The sequence below is a fragment of the Vigna umbellata genome, chromosome 3 (assembly GCF_029865625.1).
Source record: "Vigna umbellata cultivar VRB3 chromosome 3, Vumbellata_1.0, whole genome shotgun sequence".
Classification (NCBI taxonomy): domain Eukaryota; kingdom Viridiplantae; phylum Streptophyta; class Magnoliopsida; order Fabales; family Fabaceae; genus Vigna; species Vigna umbellata.
This window is the reverse complement of record NC_142167.1, coordinates 472905-494183: the sequence shown is the minus strand read 5'-3', so window position 1 is coordinate 494183 and position 21279 is coordinate 472905. Positions and strand designations below refer to the sequence as shown.

General features: G+C 30.9%; 3 protein-coding genes across 8 annotated transcripts; all 3 read left to right on the top strand.

Moving 5' to 3' along the window:
• Positions 1 to 1120: 1120 nt before the first annotated feature.
• Positions 1121 to 9399, top strand: LOC148201328 (uncharacterized). 6 transcript variants are annotated; one of them, XM_088110743.1, is made up of 9 exons: positions 1121 to 1271; positions 2028 to 2091; positions 3151 to 3226; positions 5211 to 5388; positions 5680 to 5760; positions 7216 to 7465; positions 7556 to 7652; positions 8166 to 8231; positions 8986 to 9399. In XM_088110743.1, the coding sequence occupies exons 4-9, from the start codon at positions 5241 to 5243 to the stop codon at positions 9178 to 9180; spliced, it is 837 nt and encodes a 278-aa protein (XP_087966869.1). In that variant the 5' UTR covers positions 1121 to 1271; positions 2028 to 2091; positions 3151 to 3226; positions 5211 to 5240; the 3' UTR covers positions 9181 to 9399. The 6 variants fall into 6 exon arrangements, with proteins under 6 accessions (XP_087966869.1, XP_087966867.1, XP_087966868.1 ...); XM_088110741.1 differs by lacking the exon at positions 3151 to 3226; XM_088110742.1 differs by lacking the exon at positions 3151 to 3226 and having other exon boundaries at positions 5199 to 5388.
• A 2392-nt stretch (positions 9400 to 11791) lies between these two features.
• LOC148201327 (annexin-like protein RJ4) lies at positions 11792 to 14803 on the top strand. The gene is made up of 6 exons (XM_088108236.1): positions 11792 to 11950; positions 13230 to 13375; positions 13490 to 13708; positions 13803 to 14015; positions 14144 to 14233; positions 14372 to 14803. Exons 1-6 carry the CDS (start codon positions 11878 to 11880, stop codon positions 14573 to 14575), a joined length of 945 nt encoding a protein of 314 aa, XP_087964362.1. The 5' UTR covers positions 11792 to 11877; the 3' UTR covers positions 14576 to 14803.
• Positions 14804 to 18421: 3618 nt separating this feature from the next.
• On the top strand, positions 18422 to 20640 carry LOC148201326 (annexin-like protein RJ4). The gene is made up of 6 exons (XM_088109994.1): positions 18422 to 18536; positions 18731 to 18876; positions 19058 to 19276; positions 19547 to 19759; positions 19974 to 20063; positions 20150 to 20640. The coding sequence occupies exons 1-6, from the start codon at positions 18464 to 18466 to the stop codon at positions 20351 to 20353; spliced, it is 945 nt and encodes a 314-aa protein (XP_087966120.1). The 5' UTR covers positions 18422 to 18463; the 3' UTR covers positions 20354 to 20640.
• Positions 20641 to 21279: the final 639 nt, after the last annotated feature.

Here is a 21279-nt window from a genome sequence, read left to right as displayed (position 1 = left end):
CTTCCAATAATCCTAAACCCTAAATCCTTCCCATACTTCCAATAATCCTTTTAATATCCAAGCCTATAATCCTTGCATGAGCCGCAAAACGTAGTAAAATAAAAACGAAACGTAAAAGGAACACTACCTATGGACGGATGACATCCTTCAACGGATGTCAACATCCGTTTAAGGCAAAACGGATGTCGACATCCGTTTAAGGCAAAACGGATGTCGACATCCGTTTAAGGCAAAACGGATGTCGACATCCGTTTTGCCTTCAACGGATGTTGACATCCGTTGAAGGATGTCATCCGTCCAGAGGCAGTGTTCCTTTTACGTTTCGTTTTTATTTTATTTGTTTATTTTATTTACAGTAATTTATATTTAAATTTATAATTTTAAATGTTATATATGGTTAGTTTTTAAACGTAATAATTTTGTTAAAATATGAATTTGTTAAAATATGAATTTGTTATAGGTGGAGAAGAAGCTTAACGGAAGAGAGAAAGGTAAACGAAAATGGAAGAGAGGAAGAGGTGCAGAGGGAAGTAAATCAGAAGTTTTAAATAAATTAAAATATTAAAATAATAAAAATAAAAAATTTTAACTTTTGAGAATATAATTGTCATTTTAGAAGGATATAATTGGCATTTTAGAAAATTGGGGAGGTGGAGGAAGAGACGTGTGGGGGTGGAGGGAGTAACACCCTTAAATGTATGTTGTTTTTACTTTATAAATATAGCCAATTTTATTGGTATGTAAAAAATTAATACCTTCCATTACCAATTTGTTATTGAGATGAAAATTAAGTGTTTACATAACTAAAATATTTCTATAATGATATATGAGGAGAATAGTGTTTGTTTTATAACTTTCTTTCTTACATTTTTGTTATAAATATAACTATTTTTGTTGGATTGTAAAATAAAATTCATAATAACCAATTTTATCACAGTGATTAAACTTACAAGTAATCTTATTATATACTTATAAAATTATAAAATTACTAAAATATAATTTTTTTTACATACAACCTTTAGTAATTTTAATATAAATTTAGAAAACATTTTTTTTTAATTTTTTTTTCATTTTAGATATTTTTTATTACAGTAGAAGAGAGCTACAGGGTGCACAGTTATTTCCGTCTCACCATACACTGCACTCCTCACACTAAATCTCTGAGTTGCTCCAGTAAATCACCCTCTAAATTAATCCCAACCCGAAAAGTGTGGTTTGTTCGGTTCCTTTAAGCTCTCATCATCACCCCTGAGCTCGCTGTGATCATGAAGGTCGTCATGACCATTTGTTCCTATGTAAATTCATTTTGACATGTTAATCTTCTAAGTATTTGTTCACTTGATGCTGAATTTGAAAATTTTGGTATTTTGGACTTGTTTCTGTGAGGATACTGGGTCTTGTGAGGCTATATTGGTTTAAGGAATTAGGAACTTGAAGTTAGGCAGTGATTTTTAAATGTTTGAATTTCTTAGTAGTTGTTTGGTTTCTCATTTGACAGCATTATATGCTTCTGCTTGAATCCCTCCAAGTGGATTGAAAAATGTATTGGACATTTATTATTTGTTTATACACGGAAGAAAAATGGGGAAGAGGACAGAGTTCACGTACAATTGGTACGAGGGATTGATAAGGGTATCCAGAGTTAGGAACAATTGGTGGTGATGCCTTGGCATCTTCAGTGGACTTATTACTGCTTCAATTAGTTCCCATTAACGTATATGTTGTGTTTTCTTTACTTTGGTCATTCTTATTTTATGCTATTGTTGTTAATTAATTTTTTCTACATTTTTCTGCAATCAGATGTTGATTATTATTATGGTTGAACATTTTAGTCTAATCTCAGTTCTGCATTTAGTTACTTGATTTGGTTGTTTTTTCTTCTTTTATAATTCTGCCCAAGTATTGGCTTATGTTTTGTTGTTGGATTATTATTTAGACTTTGCTACGATGCCTTATGTATACTTATTGTACAATTCTCTTAAGCTGAGATGTAAATAATGTTGTAAATATCTGGTTTTTTTCTGCAGAAGCTTGATGATTTGATCCCACCAATTCATAGTTTTTAATTTCAAATCCTGTGTGTGTAAAAGGGTAAGTTTCTTTCTTACAGTTCTTTAACTGTTTGTTCATAATTAAAATGCATACCCAGCTTCAGTGTAACAATAGAGGGCTATGATTTGATTGAAATATCATGATAGGGGTAGGATCAACATAAAGCATACGGGTAGCAAATATAATTATCCCACTAGTCAAAATATAACCCGTTATTTATTTGTTTTGTAGATAAAATAATAAAACAGGACTTGTGCGCTGAGTTTGGAGTCAACTAGTTTAAATAACATTGAGCTTTATTAAAGGGTGTGAGTTTGTATTTATGGACTCTTGTAAATTTGTGTCTTGAATTCTGGTTATGCTTTGGATAGAAGATATACACATCTAGAGTAATAAAGAAAAAGAAACGTGGCCTAGTTATCAACCATTTTGATGTGTCTACAACAAATCTATTTATATAGGCACTAGGATTTAGGGTTATTAGTCATATGTTTCTCACAATCCTATTTATCTAGAAAATCTGTGTTGGAAATTCCACATCAACTAGAGACAAGATTGATTTATAATACATATGTAGGTGCAAACCTCACCTTACAAGATGGTTTTGTAGGTTGAGTTAGGTTTAAAGTCCACTTTTTAACATGATATCAAAACCATTATTAGAATCTATCCTAGCGAGATTTGTTGTTTATTGGGCATATTGTTCCATCCGCTATTGGACCACCCATTAATATCAAGTCTCACACTTGAGATGTATATACCTTAACATGAGGGGACATGTTAGAAGTCTCACATCAACTAGAGATAAGACCAATTTATAGTATATATGTAAGTGCAAACCTAACCTCACAAGTTGATTTTTGTGAGATTGAGTTAGACTTAAAGTCCACTTCTTTACAATTTAATTGAGCTATCTATTTCACTAGTCACCAGGATCTTCTTAATCATCGAACTAGGCACAATACACCTTTATCCCCTATATATCAGGTAAGTGTATGATTAGTCTTCTTTAGATTTCTGTTAGTTTAAGGTTTATAGATCCTCCATTTATGTCTATTCTTCTAATCTTGATTTAGATTTTTTGGACATTTTGATCAGGGATTGCCTGGAACCCTAGTTCTCAACTCCCTGTTTGTCGTAAACTGTAACTTCAATTTAACTCTTATAGTAGTTGGTAATATTCCATTCTATGTTTTTTCATTATATTTTTTTTCTCATTCAATTTCTTTGTTAGATGTTTTGTCCCTTTGAAATGACTACAAAATGTTGTTGTCTGTAACCATGATTGTTTTGTTTATTCCCGTGCTCAACCTGTTGTTTGTTGTAGTTTACATTTGTTTGTCCATAAGGCTTTGTTCATGATTTTAAATTAGAGGATCACTTTCTGTGAAACTTTAACAGTTTGCAGTTTTTTTCTTAGTAGTGCATGTTCAACAGTGGGTTGTGGAAGTTTAAAATCTCTAAAAATCTAAACGTAAACACAAATAATATCCTCTATTTTGGTAGTGTGGCCATTTTCACTTTCTCAGGTTACGAAGTCTGTTTATACATCCCAAGTTGTGTAAATTTTAAATTGTTATGTAAAAGGTTACCTACAAGCAATAGGGTGAGCCTGCAATTAATCTTTGCGCCCACTTCCAAGTAGTGTGTATATTATGATGAGTGAAAACCGAGTTGCATATATTTAATAGAACAAACAGTTGAGAATATCTAGTTTGGCAAGTACTTATGTCAGTCCATGCAATCTCAGTATCAGGTCAAAGTAGGGATCAAAATATAAAAGACCATGTTTAAAAGAATAAATGGATGAAAACTGAACGGATGAAGAACTAATTCACTATGTTCAATCTTCATTGAAATTTGAGAATTGCAAGGCTGTAAGTTTGAATGATGAATCTTGTCCATGATTAATAGGAAAAGGCTAATGTGGAATTGAGTTTTGGAACTTTTTCTTCAAATATGAGATAAGGTGTCTAATATTTGAAAAAAGGCTAGTTGATGAAAGGAGTATTAAAATCCACAGGTGTTCCAAAAATAAAATAAATTCATGTTAATAGATGCACAGATCTCACCAATTTATAGAAATGGTTTGAAGGCATAGTAAACTGCAAATGCACTCAATATTCTATTTTCAGTTTCAGGGATAGGGATTACTCTAAAGAATTCGTGATTAGGTCTTTAGTTTTGTCTATGTATGAGATATTACTTTTCTGGCTTTCTCTTCATTAAGAACTTTTAAATTGGGTCCAGTTTGAATATTTCATAATAAGTGGTGTACTTAGCCAAACAAACTCGGTGAATAAAGAGATTATTTTCAGATAATCCTTAGCCACCAAAATTGTTTCTTTCTTTCTCTTGGGGACATTGTGTCTTCTTTCGCTTTCCATCTCATCTACTATGATTCTAATTTATTTTCAGATAACAAATCTGTTTGCTCGACTGATATATTTCCTACCATCTTAAAAGCCTTTGTTGTACAAATTTTTCCAGCTCTCACCAATTCTGAACTACCATTGTCCTATGATTTGTCTCATTATAATTGTTCTAAAAATTCTACCTTTAGTGACAGTTTTGTAATCTCCTTCTAGTGCTTAATCAAACTTTGATTTGTTTCATTCTAATAGTTATATTTTAACTTTTGTTTTGACTGTGGCAATGGTTGGTTTTATGCATTGCCATGGCATTTGTACAAAAGAAATGCTCGTAACATGTATATATTGTATGTACAGTTTCTCAAATTTGATCTGACACTGCTCTTTTATGACCATATGGGAATGGTTTATGGTGAAACTTGCTAAGTGTTTTTGTTTCATTAAAAATGCTGTGCCTTGCTTAATGATTTTCACTTGAGCATTACCAGTAGAAGGTAATGAAATCTCATGCCAAGTCCTGTATGTGCAATCCTTTAAAAAGTTTATTTTGCAATCTCATTTAGTATACAACTACCATGGATTTATCATTACAAATTTCAAAGAATAAGTACATAAAGGACTAAGATGCAACTTAAATGGGGGAGCAATCCATTTTTGTATCTTAAAGTTGAGCTATACAATTGCATAGAAACACAAAGGGATTTCTTATTAAAGATTTTTATCATTCTTTGATTATTATATTTGTTTTATACGAGTTACCATAAGTTTGATCAGTTTCATGTACAGATCTTCGTATATTATAAAGTTTAGACTGAAATGGAGGCATTGAAATCATGTTATGGTGATGGATCTTCTGATTCAGATTCGGAATCTGCACCTTCAGCTCCAACCTCTACTCCCCCAGCAGTATTCACACCATTGCCACCACCTCCTATCTCTCTCCTTGACCCGACAACATTTCTTGGTATTCTAGGTTTTAAGCTGATTTTATTTACTCATTACTAGAATGAAAAAAAGAGAATGAAGCTTTCATCTTGTTGGATAGGTTTAGGCGATCCAATAGGAAATAATAAGAATTGTAAATTTCACCAACCTGAAAATCTTGTTGATGTTACAATTTTTTTCTGAATTCATAAACTCATATTTCTTATGATGAAAGTTTCATTATAACCAACTTTATTTCTTATTATTTGGTAGCAAGCTTTGTTCCTTTTGTAGACAACTATTCATGGTTTTTATGGTAAATGTTCTTTAGATCTGCAGACAGGTCAGACAACAAGAGTTAGGAGCTTCCCTCACGTTGATGGTAACTATGCCTTACATGTTTACATACCAAGTAAGTTAATTGTGATCTTTGAAAGAATTTTTCTTTGTAAAAATATCTTTATATGTTTAAACGTGATGGTTTTTCTGCTGTGGTGATTTTTAATGAATTTACCCTATGCATTTGTCTGTGCACATTAGAATGCCTCACATTTAAATTTACTTTTCACTTAGGCCTATTACTTTCTAAGTGTAACATCTAACCCCAACAACGGAGAGATTAGGTACTCGTTGCCATGAGAAGCATCAAAATCTAAAAGGAAACGAAGAATCCTAAAAACATGAGCTAGGAGAGTTCTGAACAATGGAATAGTGTAATCTCGTGAGTTTTAGCACTTTGACCACTGCCAAACATTGCTCAGCAAAATTTCTTTGTCGAGCAATTTTTCTAATCTTACACATTGTCCATATTTCACTCAGCAAAGATGCTTTGTTGAATGAATCTTTGAGGAGTTTACTTGCTAGTCCAGTTTCATTCGACAACAAAAGTTTGTTGAGCAATTTTTCAAAAATCATCTTAGCTTCTTTTATCTCTTTTGTCTTGGGTTGATACCTTCATCTTTTTCCTCCTTCCAACAATATGAGATTGCATCCACTTATTTTAATTTGGTTATATATCTAATCAATATGAGATTTCCAACAATAACATAATTGTCCTTGTGAGTCTCACCGGTTACCTTTTCTCCTTTTAATTTTTCTCTTAATTAAAATATACTTTTTTCTTGGGGATAAACAAAGGTTTTGAGTTTGGGAGAATTTGATAACAACTCAGATTTGACTTTAATGTTAATTTATTTTTCAAGAGTCATTATGATTCTTTTATATTTGTGATAATTGCTCTAAATAGAAAAAAAGCCATAGTAAAGTAACTTCTGAAAATTAAATCACAAGTAAAGTCAAATTAAGCTATTCTCATACATTCTCATGCAAAGATGATTTCCTTGGTTGCACAAGATATCTATGCCTCCAAATTATTTGAGTCCTTTACAGTTTAGATGTCCTTGTGCCCTGTGATGCATCTGCAACAAGCACAGAGCAAGGTGCACTTGGTCTGGCATTTCAAAGCACTTGTTGGAGCATATTGTGAATGAATATTCTCATATGGACAGCACCTTCACTATAACAAGGTCCTGCCTAGGTCAAGCAACTGGTCCATTGTCTATGTCTGAACTTTCTGCTCTTGACTCCTGGAAATTTCTCGTGTTAGAAACAGGATCACCTGCACGATGTAGTTGTAAAAGTGATATCCTTAAAATTGAAAGGGGCATTCTCAGTTTCAGTTATGATTGTCGTTCCTAGAATTTAGATCAAGTTCAACCACCACATGCAAGGCTATTTTATATTTTATTGTTCCCTTACCAGTACCTTGTTGATTTCTTCATATATTTTTAATAGACTTCACCATGCTAGTAAGTTTGTTCAAAAGCTTTTCATGATAAATTATACAAGGTGCAGCTTTTGTTTACAGTTAACATTTCATCTCCGTCGAAGAAAGAACTATCTGCTTTCTTGAAAAAAGTGTCATCTCGGGTGCCAAATCTTAATGTTGTTGATGTCGATGTCCCATTAAACATCCTGTGCCAACATGATGAGAAGCTCGAACAAGTTGCCTTAGGAAGAGAATTTCACATAAGTTTGGGAAGAACTGTTCCAATACGAGTGCACCAGATTGACTCAGTGATCTCAATGCTCAAACAGAAGCTTCACATCCAACGCCAGTCAGTTTTATTTCTTCTATTCTTCACTTGTGAAAATGGAACAGTTTTTTCTTTTCCACCTTTTTTCCTCATTGTTTCCCTTTGAAGTAGGTATTGGATAGACTTTCACAAGTGGGAGGTCTTTATTAATGATGATCACACACGCACCTTTCTCTCGGTAGAAGTTGTTCAAAGAGGGTTAATAGAGGTATGATTTGTGGCCTTACATTTTCTTTTTGCATGCCCCTGTTACTTGTTTTACTCTTCAATCATACCCCAGTTGGATTTATGTGTTGCACTTGTCGCTTAAATGTGATTGTTAGGGGCTTAATATTTGTACCTTGGTTTGTTTTCTATAAAGCTGCTGATTTAGAACATGTTAATGCTCTCTTGATTCATGTCATTCGTAATATAACTATAGGAAGTTTGGAAAATTGCATTTGAAACTGAATTAAATCATTAGGGTGACGTGAAAAACTAAATTAAATAAAGATGGAAATGTAAATTCTCGAAACTCATAGTTCATCCTTTTTATCTTGTATAGGAAGTTGCACATATATAATTGGGAAAAGACTAGAGATGGGATGAGAACCTCTGGAAAATAGAATTGATATGTGAAAAGACTACTAATTTCTCACTGTTTAATCTTATGCCAATTCATTCTCTCCTTCTAGTTTATCAATTAATATGAAATGTATTTTTTCTTTAAAATTAATTGCAGATTACAAAGCAAATTGAAACAGTCAATACAATTTACAGACTTCATAATCTTCCTGAGTTTTACAAGGTGAGTAGTTTTGTTGAGTAATGCTGCCACCCTAACCACTGCATCATAACTACTGTCTTATCCCGATCTTTTTAAGTTTCTAGGCAAATTCAAAACCGTAATAACGTAAATGAATAAAAATTTTTCAAAATTACGGATATTGGCGAGTCGTGTAGCCCCCACACTAAGGTCATAATAGTAAACATGTCCATATAGTTAATAATTCTTACATCTTTGTATTTACCATTTTTGAATATTAATAAATTGTACTTCTTCCTTGTATCTTGTTATCTAATTTATACAATTTTATCCAAATTATGACGAGTATAAAGTAAAAATCACAAATTTTCTATGGTTAAATCCATGGATTATCAACTCCCATGATCTTTCATGTATTTTACCCATTTTTCCATCCGGTGATCAATTATGATTACACCCGCTGGGAATTGATTACAATAATATTATAATCAATTAACAGTGAAATCGTACATGATTTCAACGTTAAGTAATTGATTATAGTTTATTGTAATCGATTATCCGGACAAAAAATATCTGGGATTTCACAAACTTCACCTTTTAACATATGTCTGAAGTCGTACACCTGAGCACAACTTCTTTGTTTGAAGTTGTGTGGGGCTGCATAACTTGTCTATATGTAATTTTGAAATTTTTTGTCCATTTAGGTAATTACGGTTTTGAATTTGCCTAGAAACTTTAGAACACCGTCTTATCCCTGATTCAATTCTGGTATTTGAACTTGAACTACACTTTACAGGATCCACGTCCGCACATATCCTTGGCATGGTCACCGGGTGACATTGCCCATTCACTGAAGAAAGTTGTTGACGAGGAAATGAAGTACAATGCGGGAAAATCTTTCAAGAGTATTTTTAGCTGTAAATTCAAAGGTATTGAATGTAAGATTGGCAAGAAAGCATATGTAATATGCAAAATTCCCGATGGACAATAATAATTCGTGCTTTCTAAAGAAAATGTTTCCTAAAATGTTGGGTTTTCTTTGTTTGGTGGCAATCTGATCATGAATAGATTACCAGGGAGATGTGAATGTGTAACATAACATCGTTATTTATTCCTTGTGAGTTGTAGACTACACCAAATGCTTGTAGGAGTTCATCAAAGCTTTGTAGAGATTACTTCATGAAATATTATCATTATTGACATATTCAGAGACGAGATGTATGCTCACTTTTCTTCCATTGCATGGTTGTATTTTTTTATTAAATTAAAATTAAAAATAAAAAATTACATCGTTTAAAAAGAAAAGAAGACCATAGAAAAAGTTGAGTAATTGTTAAGGATACGGCAATTGCTTTTAACACCCTATTATTTCTTCTTCCTGTACATCCCGAGATGTGTAAAGACAAAAAAATATGTAAATGGCTATTATTTTCTGCATAGCCATGACTACTAGCTGTGTACACAAAATTACCAACTGCACCTCCACAATGATAAGAAAAGACTTAAAATACCTCCACCACTGTTGTAAATATAAGGGTCCACTATAAAAAAAATTATTATTTTGCGGGGATTATTTTGTGGGGTTATAAAAACTTTTTATAAATTAATATTATTTATAGTGGAGTTAGAATTACAGTTGTTAAAATATTTTAAAATAAAAGATTGAAGTCGTCTTTGTCATTTGTTGGGGATTGAAGTTTTCATATAGCTTAGTCATTATTGTATAACATGTTTGCCTTTCTAATACTTGAACATTTGACTTCCCAATTAAGCTCAATGAGAAATCTACTCTTTCTAATAATATGCCTCTATCTGATCCACTATTGTACTATTGTTATTGTTGAGAATTTAATATATTTCCATTACTTGTCTTAATATTGTTTATGTTGTGAATTAGTTTCTTATTTCTCCTACTACAGTGCAGTGGGCAACTATTATCCACATTCTTAGATACCTAGCTTTATCTTTTCCTCATCATCTTCCTTAGACGTTGTATGCTTATTCTTATGTTGTTGATTGAGTTGATTACTTTACTATATAAGTCTATTATAGATTTTGTGCATTTTTTCTTAAAAACCCTCTCTTGTTTCTCATTTCTTGATGAAGTTGAATATTGTGCCATAACTCTAACCATTAATGAGTTACTTTGATTGCATTGGTTTCTTTCTAACATTAGTCATTTCTTTTTCTGGATAACTCCTAAGTAGTCTGGTAACCAAAATGCTATAAAATTTAGTGATAATTCAATTTTTAACGAGCATATGGAGAAATTCATTGTTCCTAGTCGTTATTTTATTTTTATCATACATCCATTATACTATCTTTCATCTCTTTTAGTAGCTATGCATTTTGTTAACTTATTTACGAAATCTTACACTACTAAGTGTTTTTATGTTTTAACTAACAAACTCTCTAATACATGGTGTTAGTCTTTTTGTTCTTATCATATTAATACATTTATATCTTTATTATGTCTTAGATATATAAATTTTCTATTAAAGTTAATGTTAGAAATTATATTCCTCTCCTTTTCCAGTATCCTTATTTGTAATTTTATTGTTTTCATACATCTTTAGATCCTTTAAACAAAACTATGTGGATGTTGAATTTCTCAATTACAATTAAAATTATAAATTCTTTATCAATAGATATTAGTGGTTAGTTTTGTTAGTAAAAAAAATTAAACTCAAAATCTCTTGTGCTATCGATCTAATTTTATATCTTTCAAATATTTGTTGAAAGAATTAAATTTAGCACTTTTCTTACTTTTTTTTTCCAACTTTTATCATTAAACCAATATTGTAATTTTAAAATTATAAAATTATATAATTAATCTAATTTTTCCATCAACTTATATTAAATATAAACAAAAAAATAATTAATAATATTAATTGAACTATAAGTATATATTAAATATAAAGATTACATCACACAGTAAACTTTTGACCTCACATAATATGTTATAGTCAATTATCACAATATGTAAAATTATTTAACCTCACTTGGGTTGATCAAGATAAGAATAAATGCCTATCACGTAACATAACTACTACACTCTAAAATTTGGTACTTCAGTCTCTTATATAGTACACTTTGAAATTTGATACTTCAATCTTATCTTAAAAAATGTTTCAATAAATTTAATAACGCCGTGAAAGTTTCAAATTTTTATACATATAAACAAAAGTAATATATATATTTATTGAATTCGAATTCAAAATTAAGAAAAAAAGATGAAAAAGTAAAAGAAACGTTACATGGGGATAAAGAACCCTATGACAGTAAATGAGCCGTTGCACAGAAATAATGAACCCTATAAGACAGTGGTGACATTTGTTCTTCATGCAAACAGAAAAGGACAAAATCTCACCTCAGGCTATGTAAATTCATAATTGACGCTTCATAAGCATTTTACTAGCAAACAAGTCTCAGCTACTGCAGCCAGCTCCTTTACATAACTTTATTTGTAATGCTTATTATTCTTTCCCTTTCTTCACTTTGTTTCTTAACGCGTTAAAAGATGCTTATTGAAGAAAGTGCACTGAAACGTATACTTAGAAACATGTAATATTGTGAAGGCGATAACTCCAAGGGAGCCATTCCTTCTATAAATTGAGATCAGAGCAAATGTGCATTCTCACATCACACACACATAGTTACTTTCAGAGTGTTAGAAAAGGTTATTCCAATGGCCACTCTTGTTCTTCATCATCAAACTTCTCCTGCTCAAGATGCTGAGGCTCTTCATCAAGCTTTCAAAGGTTTTCATAAACTTATACCATTTTAATTATTTATTACTTTCTCTGCTCTATCTATGTTTGATGCTTCTAATCATGAATTTATCTTCTTTCTGCTACATCTTGTCATTAGTGTTGATTAACTTTCTTCTGTTCGTTGTTAAGGATATTTTTTGTTACTTATGTTTTACTGTCATGAACCATTTCAGACATTCTTGATATGCTAAATCTATGGCAGATATTTACATTCCTGTCAATATTTTTTATTGTTCTGATTATTTCTCTTTTAACTTAGCAGGGAGAAAATGATACTCTTTTAGTTGAATAAAAAGTAAAAGCTTTCTTGATTTTTAATTTGATTTTCTTAAAATTGGTTTTCTCTTCTCTGTACCAAATGATACACCTTGGAATAAGAGTAAATCATGAGTTATTCTGTGCACTAGTAACTTGTGCCAACCGAGTGAAAAGAAAAAGCCGAGGTACTTGAAGAATGATAATAATATAATATCTTGAAAACTATAAAAGATCAGCATAAACCTAACCCATGTTAAATTGTGTATTTTTGCTGTCTTTTTTAGAATAAAGTCATAAAGACATGAAAGTTGATATACATCATTTTATAATTTTTGTACAAAATTGTTTTAATATTTTTATTGAGTTAAATAAAGATATGAATGCACATGCACACACATATCTACTTTATATATACATATATATATATATATATATATATGTATATATATATATATATATATGTATATATATATGTATATATTTTATTAAGTTAATACTATATGAATGTCATGAACATATATCTACTTAATGTTTTATTATTTCATATTAAAGATAAAACAATTGATTTCTTTCTCATTTTGAAAAGCTAAAAAAGTTTTTAAAATTAAAGGAATTATAGAAATATTAAAAAATTGTCCTGTCCCTGTAAATGCAGTCTCAAATAACAAATATAAATCTGATTAGAATAATATATTTTATAGAATGAAAACACAATTGATAACACAATATATTTCCAAGACATTGGTATTATTGAAGACTCTTTACAAAGATGTAAGAAAAAACAACGTATAGTCCTTGTTATCAAATACCAATACAGAAATTGCGTGTCACTAAAAATTCTTTAATTTTCGTCTGACATGGGATACAAATATACAATGTGAATATACAACAGTCAGTGACGTAATAATATAATTTGTTTTGTTTAATGAGATACAAACATAACTGTGACAAAATGAATATGATGACATGATACTTAAAAGGAAACATGACATTGTTTTTGATGATTTAGGATGGGGTTCTGATGGCAAGGCCATTATAGCTATACTGGGTCACAGAAATGTTCATCAGAGACAGGAAATCATAAAGGCTTATGAAGAGATTTACCAAGAGAATCTCATCAAACGCCTTGAGTCAGAGATCTCTGGTGATTTTGAGGTATCATAACAACACTATCCCATATGACTTTAGAGTATCTAAGTAATTGGTTTTTGATAACAATCATGTGGTTCCTTTATCCTTACATTATGAAGAATTGTGTTCATAAATCAGAGAGCTGTGTATCGGTGGATGTTGGAGCCTGCAGATCGTGATGCTGTTTTGATGAATGTAGCAATAAAGAATGGTCCAAAAGAGTATAATGTGATTGCAGAGATTGCTAGTGTTCTTTCAGCTAAAGAACTTTTAGCAGTTAGGAGTGCCTATCATGATCGCTACAAACGTTCTTTGGAAGAAGATGTGGCAGCACACACCACTGGCCATCTTCGCCAGGCAAGTCATTTTCATACAAATAATTTGAGTGTTTGAAGTCACTTAATGAAATTTTGAATGCTAATGGTCAAAATCTGTGATTGGTTTTGAGCAGCTTTTGGTTGGACTGGTGAGCTCATACAGGTACGAGGGTGATGAGATCAATGTAAAATTGGCACAAACTGAAGCTAATATTCTTCATGAATCAATCAAGGAGAAGAAAGCTAACTATGAAGAAGTTACAAGAATTCTCACCACAAGAAGCAAAACTCAACTTGTTGCAACTTTCAACCGCTATAGAGATGAACATGGATTTTCCATTAGTAAGGTACTGATAAATGCAATACCCATTATATATAACTCATTAATTTCTACATGTTTGATAGCTAAATTTGTTTGTCTATATTTAATTTATCTTAAAGAATGATTAAAAATAATAGTGTATTTTCTTTGCAGAAATTGGTTGATCAGTCATCAGATGATTTTGTCAAGGTATCGCACACAGTCATTCGTGGCATCAATGACCACAAAAAGTACTATGAGAAGGTCAGGTTCTCACTTCCCTAAATGCAAGTTTGAAAACACAACATTAAGAAAAAGACTAACAAATCAGTTTCTTTTCTGTATAAGAAAATAGACATTGTATCATTGTAATCTGACCCTAAAGTTTTGTATTATGAATAGGTTTTACGCAATGCAATGAAAAAGTTTGGAACTGATGAGGATGGGTTGACTCGTGTGATTGTAACAAGGGCTGAGAAAGATTTGAAGGACATCAAAGAGGTGTACTACAAGAGGAACAGTGTTCATCTTGAAGATGCTGTGTCCAAGGAAATCTCAGGAGACTACAAGAGGTTCATCCTTGCACTGCTGGGGAAGCAAGACTAAAGAACTTGCCCTAATTAAGGGCATACCCTAGAAATAATGAGTTTCTGATGTGTTGTTTCATTAGGTCAGTTTGTGTCTTGTTTGAGGGCATATGTGCCTTTTCCTTGAGTTATGTGTCAGTACTTTGTTTTTCTCTTATTTGACAGCATCTATCTATGCTGTTTTCCTTTCAGAATTCCTTTGAGTTATGTTGTCTGTTACTTCATTTAATAAAAGCTCATTATCAAAGATTGAGTTCTTCATATTATATTATATTATATATATATATATATTGACACTGAAGGGACAGGTAAATAAAAAATGTTTTTATATTATATAAATCAGAATGAATATTTTAAATGGGGAGGTTTATTTTATATAGAAAGAAATTAGGATACATACTGTCATTATTCTCTTAATTAAATATTTTTAATATTTTTATATAGGTTTATTCTCTTAATTAAATATAATCTTTCAATGCACTTGTCCTTACATACCTAGGTGACATGTTCTTTTCATTTTTTTATCTTAATCCACGTTTTTTTTACTTTGCTTTATAGGAAGTGTGGTTTGTGTTAAAATCTTCTTGAATTAAAAAGATCCAACACATGTTCAATAGAGTACTACATCAACAACTATAAAGATTATAATTTGTTAAGAGTATATTAGTCTGATTAGGCCTTTTAGGTCTATTAGCATTAGCCATTAGCAATATTAATCCAAGTTTAAGAATCAAAATGAAACCATAAAAGTAGGATATCTCTGAATGAGTTTTTAATAATCTAATATTGAGATTTAATCCATTTAGATAAATCTCTTAAAAGTACAAGAATATGAAAATGAATAAAATCTTGTACCAAAGATATAATCAACAAAATAAAACATAAAAATGTAAAAACAACAGAAATATTCACGATAAAATGTGAACTTGAAACATTTTAAGAAAATCATAAGTAAAATCACTAAAGAAGAAAAAACAATAAACAACTCAAATCAAATCACATAAATGTGTGTAAAACTCGTATTAGTTTCAAGAACTCTATGAGTATACAAGGAATAAAAACATAAATGAGAAACGTGAAAATATTAGAAGACGATGAGGATGAATGAAGATAAATGAAAAGGAAATCATCAGTCGAAACTAAAAAATCCAAGATAAGACTCAAAGATTAAGAGAATTCTAAGCCAATGAGATAAAAACAACTCTTCAATTTCTTAATGATTTACACTAAACTTTATCACCTATTCAAACCATACAAATATGGAAGATAGATCTATAGAGAACTCATAAGTCTTTGATTCCAAGTTTATGTTACATTATGCTGAAACATTTTATAGTTTATCGTAATCTTATTTACCCGTAATTTAAAATCAAATAAAGATATTAGTCTCTAAAAATTATGAAAGAATATTTATTTTCTTTATATAAATTAGGATTTTTATATGGAAAAGACAACTGTTTTAATATTTTTTAAGAAGTCTCTAATAATTTTTTTATTTCTTTTTGTATATCCAATAATTTCACATAATTTAAAAATTGATATAAAAAATAATTTAATATTTTTAAAGACAAAATCCTAACAGAAATTTCAAACTCAAAAACAAACTTATTATCTCGAGAGCTTTAAGGTCAAACACTTTTAATATTTATTGTTTTCTTTTTCATCTCTTCTTTATTTATTGAAGAATTGTTAAATAGTTTAACTTTTAAAAATAGTCGAATTTAAAATAAGTAAAATCTGATGTCACCTGACTTATTTTAACCCATACGTAAAAAATAACAAATTAAAACACACTTTACATCGTATAGAAGAGAAAACTACATGAAAAAGAAAACAATCAGCTTTGATTTTATAAAAAAAATAATAATTTTACACTGCGAGAAACATGAGAACTGATTTTATCATTTTTTTTTCTATAAAATAATAGATAATGAAATTTTAACGACATTTTAACGATATTTTAACATAATTTACGTGTCATTATATATGTGATTGATCTAAAATTATTATACAATTAATAATAATTATTATAAACATTATTATAGACCAATCATAAAGGACACGTAGATAATATCATAAAAAAATGTTGTTAAAGTATTAATTGAAAGTACAAATCCTATGCAGTGGTTGGCAAATTAGGTCGGCACCTAAAATGTATAATTATAAACTATTACTGTCTTTGGCGGGAGGTTCTAACCAAACAAATAAGACAATAATGTACAAAATTAAACTAAAATGAAGTGAAATGGTTTCATCCAGTGGTTTTAACAATCGTCGTACTTTTTATAATCGATAATCCAATTCCTTATTTTTCATAGATAGAATAGGTCGATGATTTCAGTGAGAAAAAGGAAAAAATGTTCTCTAGAATCTTCTCAAAATATTAATTTTAATAGTTCTTTCTTAGTACAATGGCACGTCAATGATTCGTCTCCAATCACTATTCTTCATTTTTTTCAAAGTTTTAATTTCTAACATTATTTTGTTCTCCTCGGCAACTTACAAGAGTGGCAATTGAGAATACATTTATTTTCTAACACATTATTTGTATTAGTTATAATTTATTGATCACTATAAAATTTGTAAGAAAAAAAGAAAATTATTAAGGTCAATTTGTTTTAATTTGCAATTAATTTTAATTAATATTTTTTTCTAAATTTGAAAAGGAGTTGAATTTGATTCTTTTGTAAAGGAAAGATTTTGGTAACGTATCGAAGGTAGAAATAATAAATAGGACGGAAGTAGAAAGTTATCTTTATTTCTAAAATAATAAATATATTTGTTGTGACACCTGGGCACTCACGAGGGCGGAGAGTGATCGCCGGTGTAAGAGATACGAAGTATAAGAGACACAAATAAAGAGCGACTCCAAACTTCCAGTGGAAAGGAAATATGAAAGAATCGAACATACATCGGAATAAGAGAAATCTAGAGACGGTATAAGTATGAAACTATACCGTTGAAGGATAGTTTAAAGGAATTGATTTGACTATTCATATCATCAAAATGCATTTGTTTTTCGGTAGCGTAAACGATAACATTACATTTTTCACTGAAACTCTCAAATATATATTTATTTTTTCACCCACAATGATCAACTTAGTGTGATGTAGGAGTCTAAAATATATTTTAGGTTTAATCCTTTTCGACATCCCTATTTGTGTACGAATGTCTGAGATAGGTCCTCGTTTTCTAAAGTGTATCAAAATGGTCCTTAATTTTGAAAATTGATATCAATTGAGTCCTTCCCGTTAAGTTGGCTGGATGGCGTTAAAAAAATTGATGAGTGGGATACTGAGATGACGAACGAACGCTCGTCCACCAGCGAACGAACTCTCGTCGACCTCTTACTGCTGGACTACCGTTCGTTTCACACTGGACGACCGTTCGTTCGGTGGTCGACGAGCGTTCGTTCGTCATCTCAGCATCCCACTCATCAATTTTTTTAACGCCGTCTAGCCAACTTAACGGAAAGGACTCAATTGATATCAATTTTCAAAATTAAGGACCATTTTGATACACTTTAGAAAACGAAGACCTATCTCAGACATTCGTACACAAATAGGAATGTCGAAAAGGATTAAACCTATTTTAATATATTTTAGAGGACATAGTGAACACAGAAGCTATTGTATAATATGTTCAGTTTTTAAGAATATATATATATATATATATATATATATTGAAATATTCAAATTTTTTTATATTAGGTTATGTATCATCGTGTTAGTATGTTTGAATTTATTTGGAATAAAACAATTATAATTTATCATGTGAGTGTTGGACATTGTTAAAAAGTTGTTAAAAAGAAAATGGTTAAAAAAATATTTTTCATATATATAACTTTGCAGCTGTGTGTATAAATTTAATTAGCCAGAAGCTTAGAGTAAAAGTAAACAATTGAAGCATGGCTACATTGGTTGCTCCTCCCAACCACTCTCCTGTGGAAGATGCAGAATCTCTGAGGAAGGCCGTGAAAGGTCAGATACTGACATGATTCATCATATTTCCAAAAATTCATTTGATCATAGGTTTACATATTTTGAGTCCATCATCAAATTTCCAATAATTTGGTAGGAACTTGGAATAGGTGATGAGCATGCCAGATTTTTCAAAATTGTGATTTATACAAAAAAGACTAAGATTAAAGCAATGGATTCTGAAAACTTTGTAGGTTGGGGAGCTGATGGAAAAGCCATTATATCAATACTAGGCCATAGAAATGGTGCACAGAGGACCCAAATCAGAGAGGCATACCAGAATCTCTTCCAAGAGGATCTCATCAAACGCCTTGAATCCGAGCTCTCTGGTGACTTCGAGGTACACGAAATTGGCACTGGAAATCTCAGAAAAAGTTTCGTATTATTATTGTGAAATCCAACTGCTAAGAAAAAGTTAAACACCATATTGCTTTAAAGTCGTGGATTAGAAGCTATGTCAATCTATCTTACTAATAATGTAATTAATAAGTATTGTTGTGTGGGTTTTATGTACGAAACAGAGAGCAATGTATCGTTGGATATTGGAACCTGCAGAACGTGAGGCTTTGTTGGCCAATATAGCCCTTAAGAGGGATGAAAAAGGCTACCAAGTGATTGTGGAAATTTCCTGTGTTCTTTCACCTGAAGAGCTTTTTGCTGTGAGACGTGCCTACCACAACAGGTTCAAACGTTCCATGGAGGAAGATGTGGCTGCTAATACCACTGGCCATCTTCGCCAGGCATGTCTTATATAATTCCACAAAACTCAGATTGAGTTTCTTCTTGTGATTCTTCCATCTTAATTGAGTTTTGCCTCCATAAGTTTTAATGCAGAACACTATGATTAACTGAATGAAACTAATTTTCACTGGAAAGTTTCACCCAAAATATATACATTTTGTAATTTATACACACTTCATATTTTGCATTTGAAGAGAAAGAAGTCAACTGGTGAAATGATTTAGGGTATTTATTCATGATCTAATTAGGGTTTGGTTAATTTGTTTCAGCTGTTGGTAGGGTTGGTGAGCTCATTTAGGTACGGTGGCAGTGAGATTAATGCACGATTGGCACAATCTGAAGCTGATGCACTTCATGAGGCTATCAAAAACAAGAACAAAAGCAATGAAGAAATTATTAGGATCCTTACCACCAGGAGCAAGACCCAACTTGTGGCCACTTTCAACCGTTACAGGGATGATCATGGCATTGCCATTACAAAGGTACAACATGGAAGAACCTCTTATTTACTTTCTTCATGTTAAGATTTCATGATGTTATAATTATGTTTTAGACAAAAAAATGTCTTCCATGATGTGTGTCTGTGTTTCACGTGTCATATGTGTCGGGACACAAGGAGACGCCATTTGTAGGACCTGATAGCAGAAATTTTTTGAAGAACTAGTTTTCTTAGCTTGTTCCTTTTTCCATTTGCAGAAACTGTCCGATGAAGGGTCTGATGAGTTTCATATGGCAGCCAATTTAGCTATTAGTTGCATCAATGATCATAAGAAGTACTATGAAAAGGTGAAAATCTTATGTGCTTCTTTGAACATGACATGATGAAATACATTTGTCATACAAAGAATTGTTACTCTGAATCCATTATGCAGGTTCTGAGAAATGCCATGGAAAGTGTTGGAAGTGATGAGGAAGCATTGACGCGTGTGATTGTGACAAGGGCTGAGAAGGATCTGAAGGAGATCAAAGATGTGTATTACAAGAGAAACAGTGTTCATCTTGAGCATGTTGTGGCCAATGAAACTTCAGGAGACTACAAGAAGTTTCTGCTCACTCTGATGGGCAATGATGACTGATTTACTTATTCTAAGGATACAATACAACACATATTTAACAGATTTCATAGTATCCTTTTTTACAGAGTGACCTTTGTTGTATAAGCCATGGTTATGAATTGTGGTTTGAAAATTGCAATGGTAACCATGTGTTGTTTTGGAAAGCTTTGCTATCACCTTAGAATTTTTGCAACATTGATCTTAATTTTATAATTTTTTGCAATCAAACCAATTAAGTTGGTTTAATATTTGTTAAATAAAAGAAATTCAGGTCAAATATTTATTGAATACATAATTTGCAAATCTAATCAATTGGAACTAAATTAGTAATTTTTTTAATTAATTATTATTTCAGAATTTTATGTCACTATATTTTTTTATGTAATTTAATCATAATAAAATATGTGAAATATTTTTAGTGATAATTTAAAATCTCATTAAAACTCATTGTTGTACTTACTCTCAACCACAACAAATTACAAAGTAAGAAAAAGTAAAACAAAGCCTCTTACATATTAGTACAAGTTTTACAAGGAAACTACCTTTACTTATACAACAACTTTTACTAGCAATTATATATGTTAAGCTACGTAGGAGTGACTTAAATTTGTGTGAAATTGATTCCATTAAAGAATATTTAAATTATTTGGTGTGAGTATTTTTTTTTTCCATTAAATGAATTACTTTCATGGATACTTTTCTTTTGGTACTTTCGTATTCAAACTTATACTTGACTAGATTTTGGATCATGTGTTACTTAGCCAACATCTTAACATAAGAAGGTTGGTTATGACTTATAAGACTTTTGAACACATTCCTTTGATGTTCTAAGAATAGTAAGAGAAAGAAAACTTATTTAAAAAAATTTAACTAAGCAAGCATCACTTCCAGACAAAGAATATACAAACGGTTACTTTTATATAGATCCTAAATCAAACGGTTAACTC